This window comes from Misgurnus anguillicaudatus, chromosome 7 (genome assembly GCF_027580225.2).
Source record: "Misgurnus anguillicaudatus chromosome 7, ASM2758022v2, whole genome shotgun sequence".
NCBI lineage: Eukaryota > Metazoa > Chordata > Actinopteri > Cypriniformes > Cobitidae > Misgurnus > Misgurnus anguillicaudatus.
In genome coordinates, this window is record NC_073343.2 from 20,080,423 (window position 1) to 20,101,846 (window position 21,424).

Consider the following 21,424-nt stretch of genomic DNA (forward strand, 5'->3'; position numbering starts at 1 on the left):
AGCCTGGCGCAGTTATCATTGTCACGTCCAACATCACGTTGTTTAAATAGCAAAGGCATTTGTGCCCATTTGTGTACCAAGGGGCTTGAAATCGAGGTGCATTCAGGCACGTCGCTATTTGAAAAAACTAAAATAGACTATGCCATTGACCAACTAAAACCTGGTCTAAAGTCTAAAGTCAATGGCGCAATATTGTTTTGGTTATTTAAAGAGCGCGTTAGTAATATGCGTCTATAAATGGGACAACAACACGCATTTGCATATTACACACATGGACAGCACACAAAATTTTTAAATATCAAAAAATAAAAGGATTAAAATGTAAAAGATTATTATTATTGAATCTCTTGGACATAAATAAGGACAGTTTACATGACTTTAAAAGGCGTGAAGCTGAGATCAGCTGACAGAAGAGCTGCTTCACCTGTAGCCTCTTAAGCAAGCAGATTTTTTTGCTTTTAAAAAGTGCTAATATTGCATATATTTATTTTTAAATGCTACCCCACACATTTATTGTAATATGATGACTTTGTACCTTCGAATATGGTGAGATGAGAACAATTTTTAAGTTATATTTTTCAAAACACTCATGGCGCTGTCCCAGTGCTGAAAGGGTTCTACACACTTGTACATTTTTTATCTCCTGTTTGTTACAAATAAAGTATTTTTACGTATGTAAACCTTTTTTTGTGCATATTTTCTCTTATAAATATTTATTCTTATAAAAAACTTTATAATTACAGTGATTACAGTGATCATGCATCATAACTTTATCAGCAATTAAAACACTGCTTATTTTACTTCATTACTGAAATAACTGAAGAGAACCAAAGCTTTAATAAAAAAAAAAAACAATTTTAATAAATTAAAAAAATAATAATGTCATCTTAAACTGGTGGATTTCTTACAGTTTTTTCCCCATAGGGAATTGGCATGGAGCGAGCGCAACTGGCTTTTAAAGGGGATGGCAGATAAGACTCTCATTGGTTTATTGCACGTTACGCCCAAAACACACCCATTACTCATTAACAGAAACAACCCTTTTAGACCATGCGCCAGACACATAGATCATTTTTCTCATCGTTAACCTAGCAAAAGTGGATTCGGCCACGCCCTAAATGCACGTGCGCCGTATACTTTAGACCAGTGTTTCTCAACCCTGGTCCTCAAGGACCCCCTTCCAGAAGGTTTTAGATGTCTCCTTATTTAAAACACCTGAACCAACTCATCAGCCTCCTTCCAGAATGTCTCCCTATCAAGCTAATAAGTTAAATCAGGTGTGTTAATTAAGGAGACATCTAAAACATTCTGGAAGGGGGTCCTTAAGGACCAGGGTTGAGAAACACTGCTTTAGACCATGTGCTTAGATCGTTAAATTAGGGCCTAATATTTAAAAAATAACAAAAATGTATGTGGTGGTGTTTGTCTACTGAATCACTGCCCTCTGCCTGTATTTTCTTGTTTTTGTATGGGTTTTTTAGTGCTTGGGATGTTTCTTGTTGGCAAACTTTGGCCAGTGGGTATGTAGCCTAGCTGTCAGCCAATAACAACGCACAGGTGAAGGCAGTTACCATGTAAAGCTGCAACGGAAACGGCTGATACAGCCCAAAAAATTACAAATCTGCTGAGGCAGAACATCGTGCAGGCAAATCTCACTGAATAAGCAAAGTGAACATGGGGTTGTCTTTTACCCACTGGCATGCACAGTAAATGAGAGGATAGGGCATTTTAAACAGGTACTACACATGTCGTTGCCTCAGCAATATGTATGTAAATGTAAGTACTACTACTTCATGTGCTCACTATTTTAAATCCCACTACTACTGAAAAATAACCCTGACTTTGAGCTTTAAATAATTTAATCTTTAACACTCAAGCTTCACCGGTTACAACAGCAGTACAAATCAAGTAGGCCTACTAAGTTCATTGTCAGAGACTCAGAGATAGTGGTACGTCTCTAATTTTGTAAAATTATGCTTGTAACTGGAAAAAAAATGAAAGTTTGCATTTACTTGCTAGCTAAATATTTTGTTACTTTGTGCACTTCTGGTGCTGTTTAGACTGAGAGGAGGTCAAGTTGGAATGTTGTGTTAGAGATCTTTATAGTGCACCTTCAATGGGACTGTCAAAATAAATGCACAATTAATGACTCAATTTCTGCTGCCAACTGTAACTTCATAGATGAAAGCACGTCGGCATCATACAAAAATGACCTGTCTAAATATTGTATAAAAACCACAGTGACTTGAAGTCAAACAGAAAGAGCATCCATCTATCCTCAGTCTATAGTGTCTGATAAAACAGTGTGGGTATGTGCTGGGCTGCTACAACAAGAGAAACTGAAAAAGAGACTTCAAGCAGACATAAAGTCTATGGGAACTTCTACTTTCAACATTACAACTTAAGACAAACGTCCTTTAAACTGCTGCCAGGCTGCATGCCTTTATTGGCAAAACTAATTGAGACTGGGAGGATCACTGAAATATTTCTGTGATGCGTAATAACCACAAGGTAATACTATTAATGTCAACAGAATAGCTGATGGTACATTCATTCAAACTGAAAAGTCAGCCGTGAAAGCAATTTTCAGAATTAGTTTTGCCTTTTGCGATAATACATATAAGCATGTCGATTAGTGTTTCTTTAAACACCTGGTGTTCATATGTCAACAGTCTAATGATGGAGGAAAACAAAGTAAACTGAGAGAAACACAAATTTATTTTATTTATTCATTTTTAGGGTTCAGTGAATAAATGAAAGATTAGCAAACTAATAGGAAACTCAAAATAAAGCTTCTGAAATTTAATAGGGGAAAAATATATATATATTTTTTACAAGTATTTACAAGTACACGTATTACTGATCTGTTGAGCATTATGTCATTATGTCAATAAAGGGTTAAATATTATTATAGTACATATTTTGCCAAAACATCCTGGAGACAAACTATATTCATTTGCTCGAAAACATCTCCACATAAACTCCCTTGAAACTGGCCAGCCAGGGATAATTATGCTCCTTATTACAGTAAACCTTGTTGTGGCTATGTAAATGGAAGCAAATTGCCTCCAGATGAGAGATTAAAGCGGACAGAGTGGATGACAGTCCCTTGAGTGCCACTGAAGGAAGGAGAGATCCATTTTTTCCTGATCGTGATTGCACCTCGCCCCCTAGGTCATAACCAGATCCGTACAGGAAAGAGTTGGGGTCTTGTCACCAAAACAGCCCAATGCTGACATAAGTTGTCTATAAGTACAATGTGTGCGTTAATGTACTCAGTGGCACAGATTAAGGGGGTGTGGCTTATGTTTTTATGAGGCCCACGGTTTTATGAGGGTTCTATTTATTAGTTTATCTATAAAGAAAACAATGCAGCGTCTTGATCGCAAACTGGTAAATGTTGGTGTTCTGCAGCTCAACTGGAAGAACATTACGTAACAGCAAGTGCAACAGCATGGGTTTGATCCCAGGAAACACATACAGATAAAATCAGATTGGACAAAAACATCTGCCAAAGCGGAAATTTTCCAAGTACCAAAAATAATGCACATTTCTATTTTACGATTTAACATTGTAAATGCTATAAAGTTATTTTTAATTGTATATATGTATTTATTAAATGAAATATGAATTTACAATGTTGAAATTACAGATTTTTTTTATTTATCAATAATATTTTTATGTTATTTTTAATGTTATTGACTAATTATTGTTATTGATTAATTTTAATTTTCTATAAAAATTGTATTTAATAAAATGTAAATTTTTTACTTTTTTGCCCTTATTGCTGTTCAAATAAGTCACTTAAATGCACTCAATGTAAGATTTCACCACTAGAAGTCACATTTTTTAAAACAAAAACAAAGGCGGAGCTTAATAACATTATGAATGTAATTGGAACCAAAGATTTTAGGTAATTTAATATTACCAAGATGTGTCATTGGTATTGATACAGTATGAACGCAATGGTCAATGATCGCAATGGTCAGAATGGCCGCTCTAGTCCCGCCTCCCAGTAAAACGAGCCAATTGTCAATCAGAATCCTCTGGGAGAGAGACTTTGCGCATGCACAGATTCGACAGGTCTCGTGTGTCTTGATATAACAAGACTTGGAGGCATTGCAAATATGGCGCTCATTATAAGCTCACATACTGTAACACACGCTGTTTCTGCTTATCTCACGTTAATCTTGAGTACCTATAGAGTAGTACTGCAGTCTTCATATCCAAAGAGTCTTTCGTTTTATCAGATTTATATAAGAGACAGATCAGCTCTACCGATCATTTCTGCAAAAACCCGCCCCCTTGAGGCGTAACGCGAAGGAGCAAATCACAAGCAAACACCTGCGAGTACCGACCCGGTTGGGACCGCCCATTTCAACGAAATCCAGCATTAAACAAAGACACACAACTCTGCTGCTACCCCGGATAAACAAACCATATTCATTGTTTCCATAATGCTGGGTTCATTGGGAAGCTGAACAAGCTTATATTTCACTCACAAACAACAACACACTACTTCAGTGACGTTGATTTCGTGTCAGCTCTTGGTTGGTTGGTTGGTGTGTGCACAATTCCATATCTCCATATAAAGACTTTCAATGTTCCAGGGGGCTCTGTTAGGCACCAGATTCAGAAGTCGATATAAAGTTGGAGTAGTGGAGGAGTGTATTTGGCTCAGAAATATTCTGTCATATGTCCAACTGCTTTTTTGAACCTTTGCAAATGTTTAGCATGAGGAATCCAACTCTTTAACTGTGTTAATATGTCAGAATGCATGAAATACCAATTGACCTGCCTACTAAAAGCGGTGGAACGATGGGGATGTTGTTTTCACCATACAGAGGCGTAGCACTAATCATGTTCATAGATGGGGTTATGAATTAATGTTTTTATTACCTAAACGCTTGGTCACATGCCAGGCAAAACAGCGACATGCTAGATGCTGCATAACCACCACTTCAGCATTTGTGGACACGTGTTGCCGTAGTTTCTACATTTAAAAAAAATAGGAATTTCTCTGGATTTTTAAATCCTTGGGAACTTTTGGGTACGTACACAATTGCATGAAACACATCTCACAGTGCAAGTGTTTTTTGTATATTTTCTAACATACAAAATCAGTTTTCAGCAGAAAATTTGTTAGTTAAGGTGGTAGGGTTGGACGGGGGACGGGGCCGGGTGCGTCATGATGAAAATTAAAATATTTTTATTTAAAACACTCAAATAAACTTAATTAAAAAAAAACTATGACAGAAAATGAACACATACTAGATTATTAATGAATTAAATGTTTTTACCTCTAACGGGAATAGCTGCGTGATGAAGTGAAACTAAAGGGTTAATAAACACACACAAACTAAAGCAGATGTTGTAGAACATCTGGCGAATGATGATAGATAGCGCAAAAATGGTAAAAACTGATTATTTTCCACTATTAATACATTATCTGAAAGGGGTGTAACTACTGTAGCATGTAAATAATGCACATAAATAACGTGAGCAAGAGCGCTCAACAATTATATCTAACGTTAATCAACAGGCACGTGAAACCTAGCTAGCAGGTTGCTCAAACAACAAAATTACCAGCTAACTTACTTTAAATTTGCAAGAACTATAAACTAATACAATAACAGGCTTAAATAAACCCAAAACACAAGTGCACTTACAGTTTTCACGGACACGTGTTTTATCAACTGGCTATCCTCCAGACATGACGGACCACGTGTGTGCCCGTTCGCGGTGTGAAGAGCGTCCGTGCTATTCTCCGAGATGCACTTGATGGCCTTTTTTGCAGCAAAATTTTTTTTAACGACCTAGTTAAGGCGGTAGGGTTTCCCAGCTTAGGCGGGCCGCCCAAACTGAAAAGTGCTGCGGGAAACACTGCTTACATATTGTGGCAATAATTGTCTGATTGCTTTAATCAATATTAACTATAGTGGCACAGCTCTTGTTGTATAAAAAACATATATTACCACAGTAAATACATGAAAGAAATAATTTATGTGTTTAATGCATGGGGGCCGGTGACTTCTTTTTGTGTCTTGCGAGTACTTTGTGAACACGAGCATCTCTTTTATCATAAAACCTTTCGACTCGTGTGCAGCAGGCACTTACGTTGACAAAAGGCATGATGCACATGTTTTACATGACGCAACAAACACATTTTGAAATGACGAGCAACACACATGACACTCCGAACACATGTTTTGAATTTGCACCCTTCGGAAGAAAAGTCACCGGCCGCCACTGGTTTAATGAGAGTTAAACATACACATAAATAATTTCATAAATCGCCTAAGTTACATATTATTTGAATCTTACATTTGCTGTCATTAACTTGATCCTCGTAATAATTTCTTAAACCCGGATTGATTTCATCAGGGGAAAACTTTCAGGATGTGCTACATCCGTGTCGACCTGTGTTTTCTTTTAAATCCACTGACACAAAAGGCTAAAGTCTGTGGTGATGAGCGGACGTGTTTGGTAGCAAAAGCAGACGTTAACCTTTTGAACCAGGCTGAAAAGGCTTTGTTTCTGTGAGACACTTACATAACACAATAGCATGCACACGGTGTAGTTACAACAGGCAATGCAAGAAATGCAATATGCACTGAATGTGCAATCTCTAGATAAAACATCTATTACTGGTGTAATGAACAGCTGGGTTTTCATTACGGACTCATAAAAGAATCTTACTGTAAGTGAATCGAGTATGTTGGCAGAGCTGGAGATCTGAGTTGGATCGGTTAACAATTCTGTAACCTCAGGGCTCAGGTGTTTGCTTTGCCAGCAACGCCGTCAATGGGGCTTGTATAAATAGCTGCCACACCACGTTACAGAGGCAGAGGAAACCAGCACAGACGCAGATGGCCCGTCTCAAGTATTATTTTGCTCGGAGTGTTGACGGAGAGGAAACACCTGCAGTGAATCATGTTCGGAGCTTGTGCGTGATGACACGGTCGCTGTCGCTCTTGACACTCCCTCGCCTCTTATCCCTTATTTGGGAGTTTTCCTGATTTATTGCTTCAGTTCTTTTTCCTTGGCGTAGGTCTCTATACACTGCTCTTCACTGTCTGCATAACATCCTCATTATGACTTCCGTCTGAGACAATTATGAAGGATCTGCATCCATGTTGCTTTGTGAATACACTAACTGCAACCTTAACCCTAAACTAATCCTTTTCTTTTTTTAGCCATTTAATGCTTGTAGGTCGCAGAGTGCCCCAATATAAATATATAGTCTAGATTTCAAACTATGTCATCTTCTTGTCATCAAATGTTGTCTATAATCTCTTGTGTAGCTACTTAAGTGAAAATGAAAAAAAAAAAAAAACTTCAATTGGTAACATCTATAATATTTAAACATTTTCCCTTAAAGTGAGAAAACTCAGAATGAACAAAGTGTTTTAGAAGTCGATCCAACTTTTCCTTTTTACCCCTTACAAAAATTAACCGTGTTTTTTTTTATCTGTAGTAAAACCATAAAGTACTATAAGGGTGTACACTGTAAAAATAAATCTGTAGAAATTACAGTATTATTGGGTATTACTGGCAACTAGCTGCCAGTAACTTACTTTAGATTTTACATCTATGTTATTTACTGGCAACAGTTTGTTTAAAGTTAAATAAACCTGAAACATTTTCAGTCTTTATCTTCTACAGTAAGTTACTGGCAACCAGCTGCAAAATTACAGGAATTTTTTTACAGTGCACATTTTGTGAATCGTACCATACCCGAGTACTGACCCTAAAGTAAGTCTTTTTTTGGCTAGTTTGATCCCTCCATACTGTTCTAGGGTGCGGTACACTTAGGGCGCACTCACACTATCCAAACCAAACCGCGCTCGGGCGCGTTTGACCCCAAAGCCTGGTTTGTTTGACAAGTGTGATCGCTCTCTTCCGCGCCCGGGCGCGGATTGGTTAATCGCACCGCGGCCGGGTTGCAGAGGTGGGCCGGAGCACGGTTCACTTGGGCTTAGAGATGTTCCGATACCATTTTTCTCTTCCCGATACCGATTCCGATACCTGGACTCAGGGTATCGGCCGATACCAAGTACCGATCCGATACCTGGGTGTGTCTCTGTATAATATACAGCTGTACATACTACTAGCCCTGTATGAATGGATATAACTGTTTTATGGTGTGCTTCAGACTTATTCCTGTATAAAACATTAACAAATACATACAGTGAACTAGTATTTTTATTATCTGAAAGACATTTAACAGTAATATTTATTTTTCTTATGAGAAAATCAGCCACAAATCTAACACTGTAAACTGAAAGGCTGTTTTAGTTTTAGAATTACTGGAAAAATCTGTGGAATTCTTCGGGATGGTTTTAAATTAAAGAATTTAAGCTATTAAATAGTATAAAATTGCATCTAAAATAATGACTTTTTAAAGGCTTACAATTAAAATGAATACACCAAACCAATGAGTCCTCTGAATTAAACTGGACCAACATGAAACAGATAATGTGATTGTCAATATAGAATTATAGTTTGTAGCCTAAAATGACATATATTATTGTTAATATATATTATAGCAAAATAAAAGCTTGTGTTACTACGTTCTTATTATGAATTAAGCACGTATGAAGATAATTTCATCATTTTTACAACGCAATGTAAACTAACAAGAGCAGTCTTGTAAACTGATTTGAAATGATGATGTGTGCTGACTTTCGCGTCACATAGACGACAGAGACAAGTAAGATCTGCGGTTAAACTCAGTGGTAAATTTTATTTCATCTCATATATCAAACGGCTCATACTCTTATCATTAAAAACAATCACAGCAAACAGCACGCGCGGGGTTCATGTATTTGTCAATGCTGCTCACAAACGCATGAGGGTATGTGTGCTTGTTGTCAATGACAACTCAAATCTCAAGCGCGGGGTATGTGTGCTTGTCAATCACGGGCATTAAATCTGCGGAGTTTTCCGTGGAAATCTGCGGGAGCGGATTCCGTTGAGACATGTCGATGTTTTATTAGTCTGAAATACTTACAAACAGCGGACATACGGCTGCATGCTTTCATTCCTTCGCCGCTCTAAGTAAACAATGGTTGCGTCACGCGTGTGGTAACTTCCTGGTGTTCGCATTCAGAGCAGCGAAGAAGAAATGAGTTTCGCTTTGCAGCGTTAGCTTTAGTGTTAGCTATAACGGCATAACTAGGTTTATTAGGAAAATGGTATCGGATCGGTACATGGGTTCAAGTACTCGCCGATTCCGATGCCAGAATTTTTTGTGGTATCGGCCGCATTTCCGATACTGGTATCGGAATCGGAACAACTCTACTTAGGCTCAGGCGTGGAAGGCTGTGGTGTGAGCGCAAACGCGCCTGAGCGCGATTCAAAAGGTGAAGACGTCAGCTGCGCGACCACTCACCTTCATCTGCCTCCGTAAAAACCTTTTTATGCGCGCAGCAGGGTTACGTGAATGTCCGAGCTGCGCACGTGACAGGTCAACTAAGCAATATGATGACATGTGAAAGGGCTGTCTGTAATTGCGCACCAAACGACTCCGAATAAAAAACACAGACTTCTTATTACGGTGGGTTCCAGTGTTAAGAGAGAGCTTTACTTCCTGCTTTTTCAAAACAACCGCATCTTAATGACGAAGCGCGCCCGGACTCGAATCGATAAAAAGTACAGTGTGCGTGGGGGAGAAGGGAGGGGTGACAATCACGCTGGGGCATGGTTTGGTTTGGATAATGTGAGTGCGCCCTTAAGCCAGAGGTGTCCATTTCTGCTCCCGGAGGGCCGTTGTCTCTGGAGAGTTTAGCTTTAACCCTAATCAAACACACCTGATACAGCTAATCATGGTCTTAGTAGGCAGACTAGAAACTTTCAAGCAGTTGTGTTGAGGGAAGTTTTAGCTAAACTCTGCAGAACACCGGCCTTCCGGGAACAGGTTTGGACACCCCAGAGTGAACCTGGGTACACTTTGCAGAGGTGATCTCAGGTACGTTTTGCTTGATTTGGGGGCGGGGCACGCGTGCCGGAATGCGAAACTTCAGCTGTCACTGTAAAACACTCTTATATGCGCTGCACAAATACATACAGCCACGTGTTACCGCATTCCAAATGACCCATCATCGGACCTTTGGCTTATGACATTAACAGCAAGACTTAAAATGTTAACGGATATAGGAGCAGTCTGCTCTCCAATTATTTTCGTATTGCTTTGATGTTGTGCGCTGGTTGAATTATACCGAATTTCAAAAGGTTTGCTTGGAAAGTGTGACTGGTTGCTTTACATGTCAATCAGACGGACTCTTGGGTGGTCCTAGGCATCATGTGAAAGCTGCTTTGGCATGGACTTGGAAAACACTTAGAAAACATTACTTCTGTCTATACTACAGATGACTCAAGAAACAAAACAGAAAAAAATTATGCCTCTCTCTGTGTGATTTGCCTTTCTCTGTGTGATTTGCCTTCTGCCTGGATTTTCTGGAGCGGTGCAGGGACAGTATCACAAGTGCACAGTCATGCTTGCATGCGGCTTAGAGGGAACACCGCCAACATCTGACATAAGATCAGATGACCAGAAGATACTTTTCAAAACCAAATGCTGGTAACTTTGTAAATTAGCACAAAAACTCTCTTATCAAGATCCCAACATTTCAGCACCACTGCCAGGCACAAGAGGACATCAAAGACTAGAAACATGCAGGACACTGGAATACAAAGGCAAAAAGAGAGACAATGTAAACGATACAGTGAGGAAGGAAACAAATGATGGGATGTCATTGGACCTAAAAATTAGAATGTTGCGCACTGGGAGGAAGAACTATGAAAGAAGACAAAGCGAATGGCACATGTGACACAGGAAGATCAATAAAAAAAACAGAATGGGAGAGCACAGTAAATTTAGCGATAAATGAATGAACCCACACATTCACAGTGCTAATGTGGTTAAAAAGCACCTATTTCATTGTTAAAAAACAACGTTATTTTGTGTATTTGGTATAATACAATGTGTTTACATTTTTGTAGCTCCAGATTTCATTCTCTTCCTGAAACGCCCGGATTTGAAAAGCTCTTTGTCCCTGATTGGCCAGTTAATCTGTACGTTGTGATTGGCCTGAATACCTCGGACGTCAGCCAGAAACGTGACGTTCTTTACCATGTTTGAAAGATTCGGTTGCTAGCAGAAGTTAACTTACAGGGTGTAAGTCCAAAGCGGGAGGAATTATGATAATGTTGGTCTTGTCTACATCACCAATCCATAAACTGTTGCCTACAATCCATGTGTTTGATGTAGTCCAAGAAAATAAATTTATGTTGAAGACGATAACTTGCGTCATTGTTTACTTTGGGGTATGTACCTTTTGCATATCGTTAACATGTACTAATACACACTTACACTTAGTTTGAAGCACTTCGACCTCGGCACGCAGTAACATCATCATCTCCTGACTACTCCCCCTCTCGCTCAAACTCCGTCAATATTACTGAGCCCAAGGTCGAAGTGCTGCAAACTAAGCACTCTTCCGCCATACAATAAAGTTCAAATTTTTTATCCGCTTAAAAATCTGCATGTTTTGTGCCACTATACATATTCGTGTAACTACTCATGTAACAGTCTTTAAATAGGGAAAACATGGAAGTGTTTGGTGGCTTATAAATTCCTCCCTGTTTGGATCCTAATGAATGAATGGGGCTAGGCTAAATGCTAACACATTCACGACGCTCTGTACAAAGATTAAGTGCATGCACTGAATAAAGATAGGTATGTATTCATTTGTGTAAGTTGAGGTAAGAACATAGTAAAATATTGAAAAACGGTGGTGTTTTCCTTTAAAGATGCATTATGTAATTTTTAGGAGTATCTCTTGGCAGAAATGCAATATAATATGCATAATACTATCAGCGATGTATAAAGGCCTTACAAAATGAACAGTAAATGGGCCGCTTTTATCTACATACAGCTGCCATGTTTCTACAGTAGCCTAAATGGACAAACTGTTCTGTTTTGTCACAACGTTGTCTCAGATGATGACATTATTTTCCTGTGGTGGCTACCGTAGCTTAACTATGCGCTTCAAAAGGGAGGGGTGAGCAGTGGACAGAGCCATTCTTTGCAATTCACAGTCTCACCGCTAGATGCCGCTAAAATCTACACAGAGGACCTTTAAGCAATTACAGACTCTCTCATCAAATGGGTTGGCTGTGGATGTATTTAAGAGCCTGACTGTTTAGCCTGTTAGTAGCACACACTAAAAGCTTAAAAACACATCCTCAGAGAGACAGATTAACAGGTCAAAACTTGCAACATGTCACATCAACTTATACAGTAAACATGCAGGGACAATATGAGATTATAGGCCTCTGTAATTACAGAGTACGTAATATGCCTCAGTGTCTACAACATCCAAATAAGAAGTAGTCCCACCACCTACAGTACAGCAGTCACCACATCTTTCCCTCTAGTGTTTCAGCAACTTAATTCATAATGTATTGCCTTAGCAGTGCAAAGGTCAAAGGGTTCGATACTGATAAAAATGCAAAGCTTAAAAGTCAATTAGGATAAAAGTGTCTGTCAAATGCATAAACGTAAATTGCGTCAGCATAAACTTCTTTCAGCATAAACAGAGGTCTGTTTCCATATTCATCCAGTTCATAATAATTCTTTTAGTTAATACTGCAGTTCAATTTAACCACAATAATACCCATCTCAGTTTTTTTGTTGTCTCCATCCAAAACACCAGTTTTAGGTAATTATACAAATTGGAATGCTTTGGCCCTCAGGACTGAAATAGACAACCACTGCCCTATAATGTATTATGTCTGTCACTTAAAAAGTTTTCCTACTTAAAATTTTAAAGACATACCCTGCATTAAAATACTGCACATTTTATTTTAAATTTAGCAGAAACACTCCTCACTCCCAACATCGGTTAAGCACCTTGCTCGCTCATAGATAATAACAACAGATGTCTAATACCAAGATAAACAGCTCACATTAAACTCACCTGTCATGTATTTATATACTCAATCTAAAAGTTATATTTTTACAGAATGTTTTAACATTATTATGTATTAGAAAATAATAAATAAAAAATTATTTTAGCTGGGTTTTCAAAGACAGGGTCACATATTTATAATCTGTAAACAAGCATTAAAATGATGTTGGATGTCACACGAAAATGATGATGTATCACTTTAAACCAGAAACCATTATGGACACATCATCACTGGCGACACGTAAGCTTGTATAACAATGACACATGGAAGAATCTCTCCAAGTGTCTGACTCAACATTGCGAATATTTCGGGTAAACCAGGCACTCCACCCCACAAGACAGAGAGCACAAGAAAACATTTATATACAGTCTTCACAACCACATGGCCAATATTTACTTTTCCATTCTGTTTGATTTTTTCTAGAATGGTTAACGGTGGAAAAGCAGATGAGACAGACAGCATAAAGGAGACATCTCTCTCTCTTGGGAGGAGAAACCATGGAGCATGGAGTTCACATTATTCAGCACACACTGGACTCGTCCTGGCCCACTGGGAAATGCATCTTATTCGCCCAGGGGCAAAAAGTGATTTGAATGCACTTCACCGCATTATGGACAACTAGGTGGCCAGTGTGTACATCGAAAGTGCAGACTTGATGTTTTTTAGTCTCAGACAAACTTAAATGAACTTAAACCAGTTTAAGGTGCTAAAAGTATTCTAAAGCCTTGACTTTATCCAAATGACACAGCTTATGTGTTTGCAATTGCCGAGTGCATCTCATGTGGTTATACAAATTCTTCACAGCATCTTGACTTCTAAAGGAGTAAAGCGTTTATGAAGTATTACATGTTCAATCGTTAGCATTTAAAACGTTCGGTAAAACCAGGCGTTTATAGACTATAATGTATAGCATATGTTTAAAACGTGCAATGCTTGGTACTTAAGATCCTCTCCAAATAATTGCTTGAATGCTATTGCATTAAGGGGTTTTCTGTGTTTGCTTGACCGCAAAAATAAGCATCTCGTGATTCTGCATCAGATTTTGAATAACAAAGCTAGAGGTTTGAAGCGTGAGCCAATTTCGACAATTATTTCCAGCTTTCAGTGAAGAGTTTTTTGTTGTGTTATGTATAAGTTTAAACTTTCACACCTAAACCAAGGATTTCAGAGATTATCCGGCTTTAGAAATGATACAGCGACTCCTCTTTACAATGTTGCTCTATATAGATCCTCTTAAAACAGGGAACGGGAGACTGTCACATCTCAACAGGAAAGCGCGAGGACTAAAATCACAATGTTAAAAAGAAATGTGAATATCCATTCATTTGCAAAGACAACACGACCAGTTTCAAAAAGATGTATTAGCAGAAGAGAATAGCTTCTTTGAAATGTTGGGCATTTAATAAGACAAGCAGCAAGCTGTGGTAAGATGGGAGGATGTCCAAGTCCATTCATTTGAACAAAAGAAGTTCCTAATTGAGCCTTTACTTTTAGTATCAGCAGGTGTTTGCCAACTTCCTGTAACTACTAAAATAAAGTCTGACAAACAGTCGCAAACTTTTGCCATGGGCGTAAGGGGAAAACAGGAGACAGATGACACACACTCACACACAGACATCTGGTTTAATCCAGTGATATTAGAGACAGCATAAGTGTATTTTGGAAATGTGAACGGAGATGCAAGGCATTTGTGGGGTCTGAAAAGTGTTGGTGGGGGGTTGTTACACTAGTTTACCTTGTTCTGACCTGCCCAGTAGATGGATTAATGCTAAATAACCAAAGACCACAGATATATTCAGCAGGTACGCCTCACCCACTAATGGAGGAAAACAAATCCTTGATATCAAATTTACCTATTCTTTTCACTATATTCCCAGAAATAAAGGTACAAAAGTTGTCACTGGGGCAGTACCTTTTCAAAAATTACCCTTTTGTACCTTAACCTCCTAAGACCCGAGCTTTGCATTTTAGATTTCTTCCAGCTATTTGGGGCTAGGAAGAACCAATAACAAAATATTTTACTTGAAAATTAAGCAGTGTAATTGTCCACATTTGTGTACAACAGGTTCCAGTTAAATTAAGTCCAAAGTAAGTATTATGGTGCAAACAACAAAAAATGTAATGTCCACGCATGTGGACACACCAGGTTTTATGCTGCGTTTACACCAACCGCGGAAGAGGCGTGAAGCGCGAGTGATTTCAATGTTAAGTCAATGTGAAGACGTGTTGACGTGCGTCTTGAGGTCCCGCGGCGCGGATAAGGCGTTTGGCGCGGAAGATGCGTTTCCGCCTCATTTGCATGTCTAGCTCTCGCGAAAGGCGCAAATTGAGCGTTGTGCGTGGTGCTTTTTGTGCATTTTGTGTTTGACGCGAATTGCGGGCTGACGCCCGAGTTGAAAAATTTGAACTTTGGCGGAATTTCGCCCCGCGTTAACCAATCAGCCTGATTGCTGCTGTGGAGGCAGCAACGCCCGGAGTCACTCATCAACATGAAGGAATGCTTGATATTGTCCGTGAGCAGTCACCCGGAGCTATACGACACAAGTTCTTATTTCTATAGAGAGAGGAATAAAAAGGGCCTTGCTTGGAAGAGTGAGGACATCGGGCAACCTGGTAAGTTGTAATACACATTTCACTTTTGAGTCACGTGACGTTTATCGACCCGCACGTTTATCGACCCGCGCCGTTTATTTTCCCCTTATAGTAAGGTTACCAAATACAAACCGGTAACTCTCTCAATAAATGCACAATCAACATCAGTCATCTTGCAAACAGACAACCGCATAGCACTTGCCGCTCCCACAAGAAGCGGAGTTTGCCTCTGACGCGCGTCAAATAGAGACAGAGCGCCGTTATGCAAATTTGAAAACCACGCCCACCGGGGGGGAAATCAATCCAACCGTCTCCATTGACTTTGTATTGCGAGAAGCCGCCTTCTTGTCATTTCTGGCTTATAACAAAAAACTGAATAATGCCTAAAAGCTGCTGTGTGACAATATGTACAGCTAACAAGCCAAAGAACCCAGAAATAAGTTTTTATAAGCTGTCGAGCCGTAAAACCCAGCCTTTAAGGAGAATAAAGTGGATCGCCGACTACGTTTCACCCTAGTGGACGCAGTTCTACTAATAGAAGTACTATGAAAAGTTGCCTGTATCCATTTTTGTGTCTTTAAACGCTCGTTTTTTGGGGTCGACAGCTTATAAAAACTTATTTACAGATTAAACTTAAAAACAGAATAATACCTAAAAGCTGCTGTGTGACAAGGTGTACATCTAACACGCCAAAAAAATAAATAAATAATTTTTTATAAGCTGTCGACTTCAAAAAACGAGCGTTTAGACACAGAAATGGAAACAGGCAACTTTTCATAGTACTCCTATTAGTAAAACTGCGTCCAATAGGGGGAAACGTAATCGGCGATCCACTTTATTCTCCTTAAAGACTGGGTTTTACGGCTCGACAGCTTATAAAAACTTATTTCTGTGTTCTTTGGCTTGTTAGCTGTACATATTGTCCCAAAGCAGCTTTTAGGCATTATTCAGTTTTTTGTTATAAGCCAGAAATGACAAGGAGGCGGCCTTTTGCAATACAAAGTCAATGGAGACTGTTGGATTGCTTTCCCCCCCGGTGGGCGTGGTTTTCAGGTTGTGACGCGCTGCGCTCTGTCTCTATGCTTTCTTTTTCCGCGCGCCTACTTCGCTCTACACACGCGAATGCATTCAAACTGTTCAAACGGCAAACTAGGCGCGGTAGACACGATTTTGACGCCTGAACCGTGGTTGGTGTAAACTCACCATTAGGAGGTTAAAGGTGCAGTGTGTAAATTTTAGCGCCATCTAGTGGTGAGGTTGCAAATTGCAACCAACGGCTCAGTCCACTGCTCAACCCTCGCTTTTGAAAGGCAAAAAGAAGCTACGATAGCCACCACCGGACAAAAATTTCATCATCGGAGACAACTTAGTAAAAAAGTTTGTCCGTTAAGGGCTTTTGTAGAAAAATGATGGCACAAAATGTCGACTTCCATGTAAGGGGACCATCGGTGTATGTAGATAAAAATGTCTCATTCTAACGTTATAAAAACATAACGGTTCTTTTTAAAAGGTCTTTATACACAACTGATAATATGAAGAGTTTGGTTCCAAAACGCGATAAACGCCATTTTTGAAAAAAATGAGTTACTGCCAAAATCAGTATTATATCAGGTCAGTAGTTAAAAGTAAATAATTAATTTTACCCAAAATCCAATACCCGCCGTGATATTCTGTCATCTTTTCTCCCTTTTTTCCCAAAATGCGACAAACGCCAATGCTCCTTTTTTACAGACCGCAATAAATCCATTTCTGATATTACAGCCCACCAGTCACGCAATGTAAACAAACATGGCGGCGTGCTGAGTACACGGAATCCTAGTTTTCCTCATCTACTTTGTACTTCGTGATCAACAAACAAAACAAAATAATACTTTAATAGCATTGCCAAACCTGTGATGGTTTTCTGTGACGGGAAAGAAACGTAAGCCATCAACAGCTAATATTTCCGCGAGAGGCACTCGGTTGCTTGTTCTCCAGACAGCATCAAGCTTCTCATGCTAAAACATTGTGTTCTTAATATAACAAAGTAAGTGTTTTGGTTAATGCCATTAATGTTTATTTTTTAATAATTGTATACCACTAGTCAACTAAATAAATATAAAATGGTAAAGATGAATGCACATTTATACATTGATTTAATAGATTTATAGCATTTTGAAATAAAAAACTGTCATGGATTTATTGCATTTTGTGGAAAAAATAATTAATTTTTATAATAAATCTTTGAAAATCAAGTTATGGATTTGAATTTTTTATGTTTTTATAACCTAAAGATGCTATGTGAAAGTTTGTAACAGAAAATAGTGGTTTTCATCTTGTCACTTTCTTGGTATAGAAAACACGTTTTTACCGAAATTTGTCAAAATGGATTTATTGCGTTTTGGAACCAAACTCTTCATATAGTTTTGTATATTATTTTGCATTTCTTTCAAGAGATCCTTCTAAAAATTACACACTGCACCTTTAAGGGGCATATTGGTACCTGTAGCGCCTACTGTATCTGTATCAAAATGATATTTGGACCTTTTCAAATGGTACAGTCCCAGTGACAACTTTTGTACCTTTATTTCTGAGAGTGTAAATGAAGAGAAATGCTGAATGGGCTATTCTTGAAAGAAACATATAAATGTTTAAAAAATATATATTTTAAAGCAAATAAAACAAATAGGCCTGACTTTGATCTTCTATATCGCTCAGTCACACATACATACATACATACAGCATGTAGGCTACTCAACATCTGTCAGTAGAGATGCTCAAAAGTACCTGAGCGAGAAAAAGTATTTCGTGCATTAGAAAAACAACAGTAGGCTATTATGATACAGTGATAATATCATGTGGAAAACCACATGAGCTAATTCTAATAAATAGCATGCCACTAATACATGAGCGTGACATTTACATTACACTACTACCAAAAATAGGCCTACTTCAAAGAATGTAATTTTATTACGGTGGCACATGTCCAAAAACCATAAAATTATGACAGTACTATGTCAAATATAATTAATACTGGATACTTGTGGCATTCATTTCTGTTATTGAAAAAGGTATTATGAACACACCCCTGTGTCACACGCTTGCGGCTTAGTGATGCAGTCCATCACGTTTCATGACTCAACAATTTCTGTGGCAGCACTTCAAAAAGAGATCCAGTTGTGAAAACAGACGCCTGTGAGGCTTTACTGAGACAAAAGTAAACCGACTCCATTCACTCAACCAATTACTTTATGTGTGTCAAACTGCACGTAGACCTAAATCCATATCATGCACTCTTTTTTAAATTTACTAATCTTTATACTTTACATTAACATAAGTTTTAACTATCAATACTTTTGACTAGGCTCAACGTGAGAGGAATGCAAGAAAGCGCGTGAATACTCATTAGTGACGCGACAAATCTACGCTATACAAACGCTTTGTTGATTATAACAGTAGAGTTGTCCTTTCATCACGTCTCGTAAATGGTGTATCATTACATGCAGGTTACCTTTAATACAGGACGGCCCGTATGCTCACCTGTGCAGGTAAAAGGCTCAGTTGGATCGTAGCAGCAATATGTAACAATGACGTCAGATAACTCATCTCGAAGTGTAGTCCAATAGCAAATCTAATCACAAAGAAATCCAAACAGTTGTCCATCCAAACAATACGCTGAATATGTGTATATTTCAACAAATATTCCACAAAAATGTCCCAGGTTCTGCTTTCCTTGACGGCACTGAAGTATAGCTTTCTCAAAGTGATGAGGTAAAATTAAAAACGCCAAAAATTGGACTCCCAATTGTTATTAAATCGGAAGATGGACGAACATTTCAAAGGTAAAATGTTGAAAGCAGGTGTGAATATTGTTTTTAATTATAGTTTGCTGGTTTTAATCGTCCCCAAGCGCCGATGAAGATCCAGCGTCCGTTTTAAAGTAAAGTATTCCTGCTCGCGCATGTTCCGAACAGTGTGGCACACTTCCACACGAGCGCCGTGACTACCTTTCAACAAGTGGATCATTTCAATCTCCTCCTCCTCCTAAAGCCCTGCTCATATACAGTACTGCCCTCTCATCCATGCCCCAACCTCTCACTTTATTTTACTTTTTTAATTAATAAATGATATGTATGCTTTTCTTTTTATGTGCTGCCACCAAATGTATAAAGAAATGAAAGCTGTAAAACACAATATTCATCATGATTTACTTTTTTGAGTATAGTTCATTGCAGCATAATTATACAAAGTATCATAATAAATATAATATAATATAATATAATATAATATAATATAATATAATATAATATAATATAATATAATATAATATAATATAATAGAAAAGAATAGATGTGATAAGTGGACGTCATAAAACATTAGTATCATCTTTCTGTGTCTTTAAAGTTGTTGTCTAAAACGGTCTGATTCATTAAATCACATGCTTCACATCAAATCACAATGATATTAGCTTAGCTTCTGGTAGATTTTATAGCTTTTTAGATATTTTAAATATTTTATATTTGATCATATTTGATTTTACTGTCATTGGTAAGCGCCAATACACAAAACAAACTTTTTGTACAGCAAATTTTAATTCTTTACTTCATAACAACAGTAATATGATGTCCAATTATTCCCCTTTTCCCTAAATATTTTGTACATCTATCCTCTGCTGTACACCATGCAATATTGTACATCTATTCCAGATAAATAAACAAAATATAAATAAATGTTATAGAAGTTAATGGTGCATCAATACTTTTATTACAAATTTAAATATAAACCACACTGACATAGATGACAGTTACATAGAGTTATGCTGCATCTAAAGAGTCAAAATTAAAATCTGGTCTAAATAATGCTCCACAAATGGTTAAAATGGCTTTTAAAGTTTTGTCCACTAGTGGATGTCTCACATCAAAGGTTTAATATGCATAACTGCATATTTGACATCAGTCCCAACTCATCAAACTATTACACAATATATGCTCGTTGTACTTGGCAGTTGTAATTGCGTCATAACACAATAAAAACCTGAAAGCAGGCATGTTGATATTGGTCCGCTCAATACTCTTTTGTGTGGTCAAAAGATACATGATTCATCTCATATTCTGAGTAAAGCAGTATGGGGTCTACAATCAGACCAGAAAAAGCACAGGCTCAGAATAGACACCCTGAGAAACAAACAATATCCCTTTCTTGGAATGCTTATAACGTAACTTACCACCCGCAATGAAGCACGTTTAAAGGAACACATGTAACAGGATTATTGTGGTGAATCAGATGATGCTTAGAGATGCGCTGTTGCAAATTTTGCCACTGTGTGTGCGTGTAAAAGATTCCTATCTCACTCACACAATGTTTATATACAAGGATGTGGTGTTTGCTGTAGTGCTGGAATGCACAGGCTAGAGATTCTTCAGTTTCATTACATTCTTCACGCTATGTTGACTGACAGGGCCTCTGTGTGCTATTGTGAAGTGCACGCTTTAGTAGATGGTGTCAGCAAATAGTGTGAGTTGCTCTGCTTTAGATTACCCCCACCTCCCCAACCCAACCATTCCCACAGCACTTGCTCTTGTGCGCCAGCAAAACTTAGGAAGTCAGTGGACTATGAGCCTGAAAGCAACCAAAAGATTTTAATAGTCATGCATTTTTAACTCAACATGACCCTTCATCTTTTTTCAAATGTGAGACAAACAAAAATACTTATACTGTGATATAATATAAGTATAAAGATTTATTCATTTTCTGAGAAATGAGGTGAATGCAGAACTCACTGCCGCAATGTCTATATAAGTGATTCCTAAAATGACGTTGATGTTCACACTGGTGAGTGTATAGCTCACCGTCTGGTTTGGTTGTTGGTATGGTGTTG

At 38.2% G+C, this 21,424-nt stretch overlaps 1 protein-coding gene across 1 annotated transcript in view; it reads right to left on the bottom strand.

Moving 5' to 3' along the window:
- The window catches only part of LOC141365325 (snake venom vascular endothelial growth factor toxin-like), a 35,676-nt gene extending 16,100 nt beyond the window's left edge, over positions 1 to 19,576 (bottom strand). Inside the window, exon 1 of the mRNA XM_073869542.1 lies at positions 19,087 to 19,576. Within this exon, the coding sequence (XP_073725643.1) occupies positions 19,087 to 19,209 (123 nt within the window). The 5' untranslated portion in view covers positions 19,210 to 19,576. The remainder of the gene's footprint in view (positions 1 to 19,086) is intronic.
- Positions 19,577 to 21,424: the final 1,848 nt, after the last annotated feature.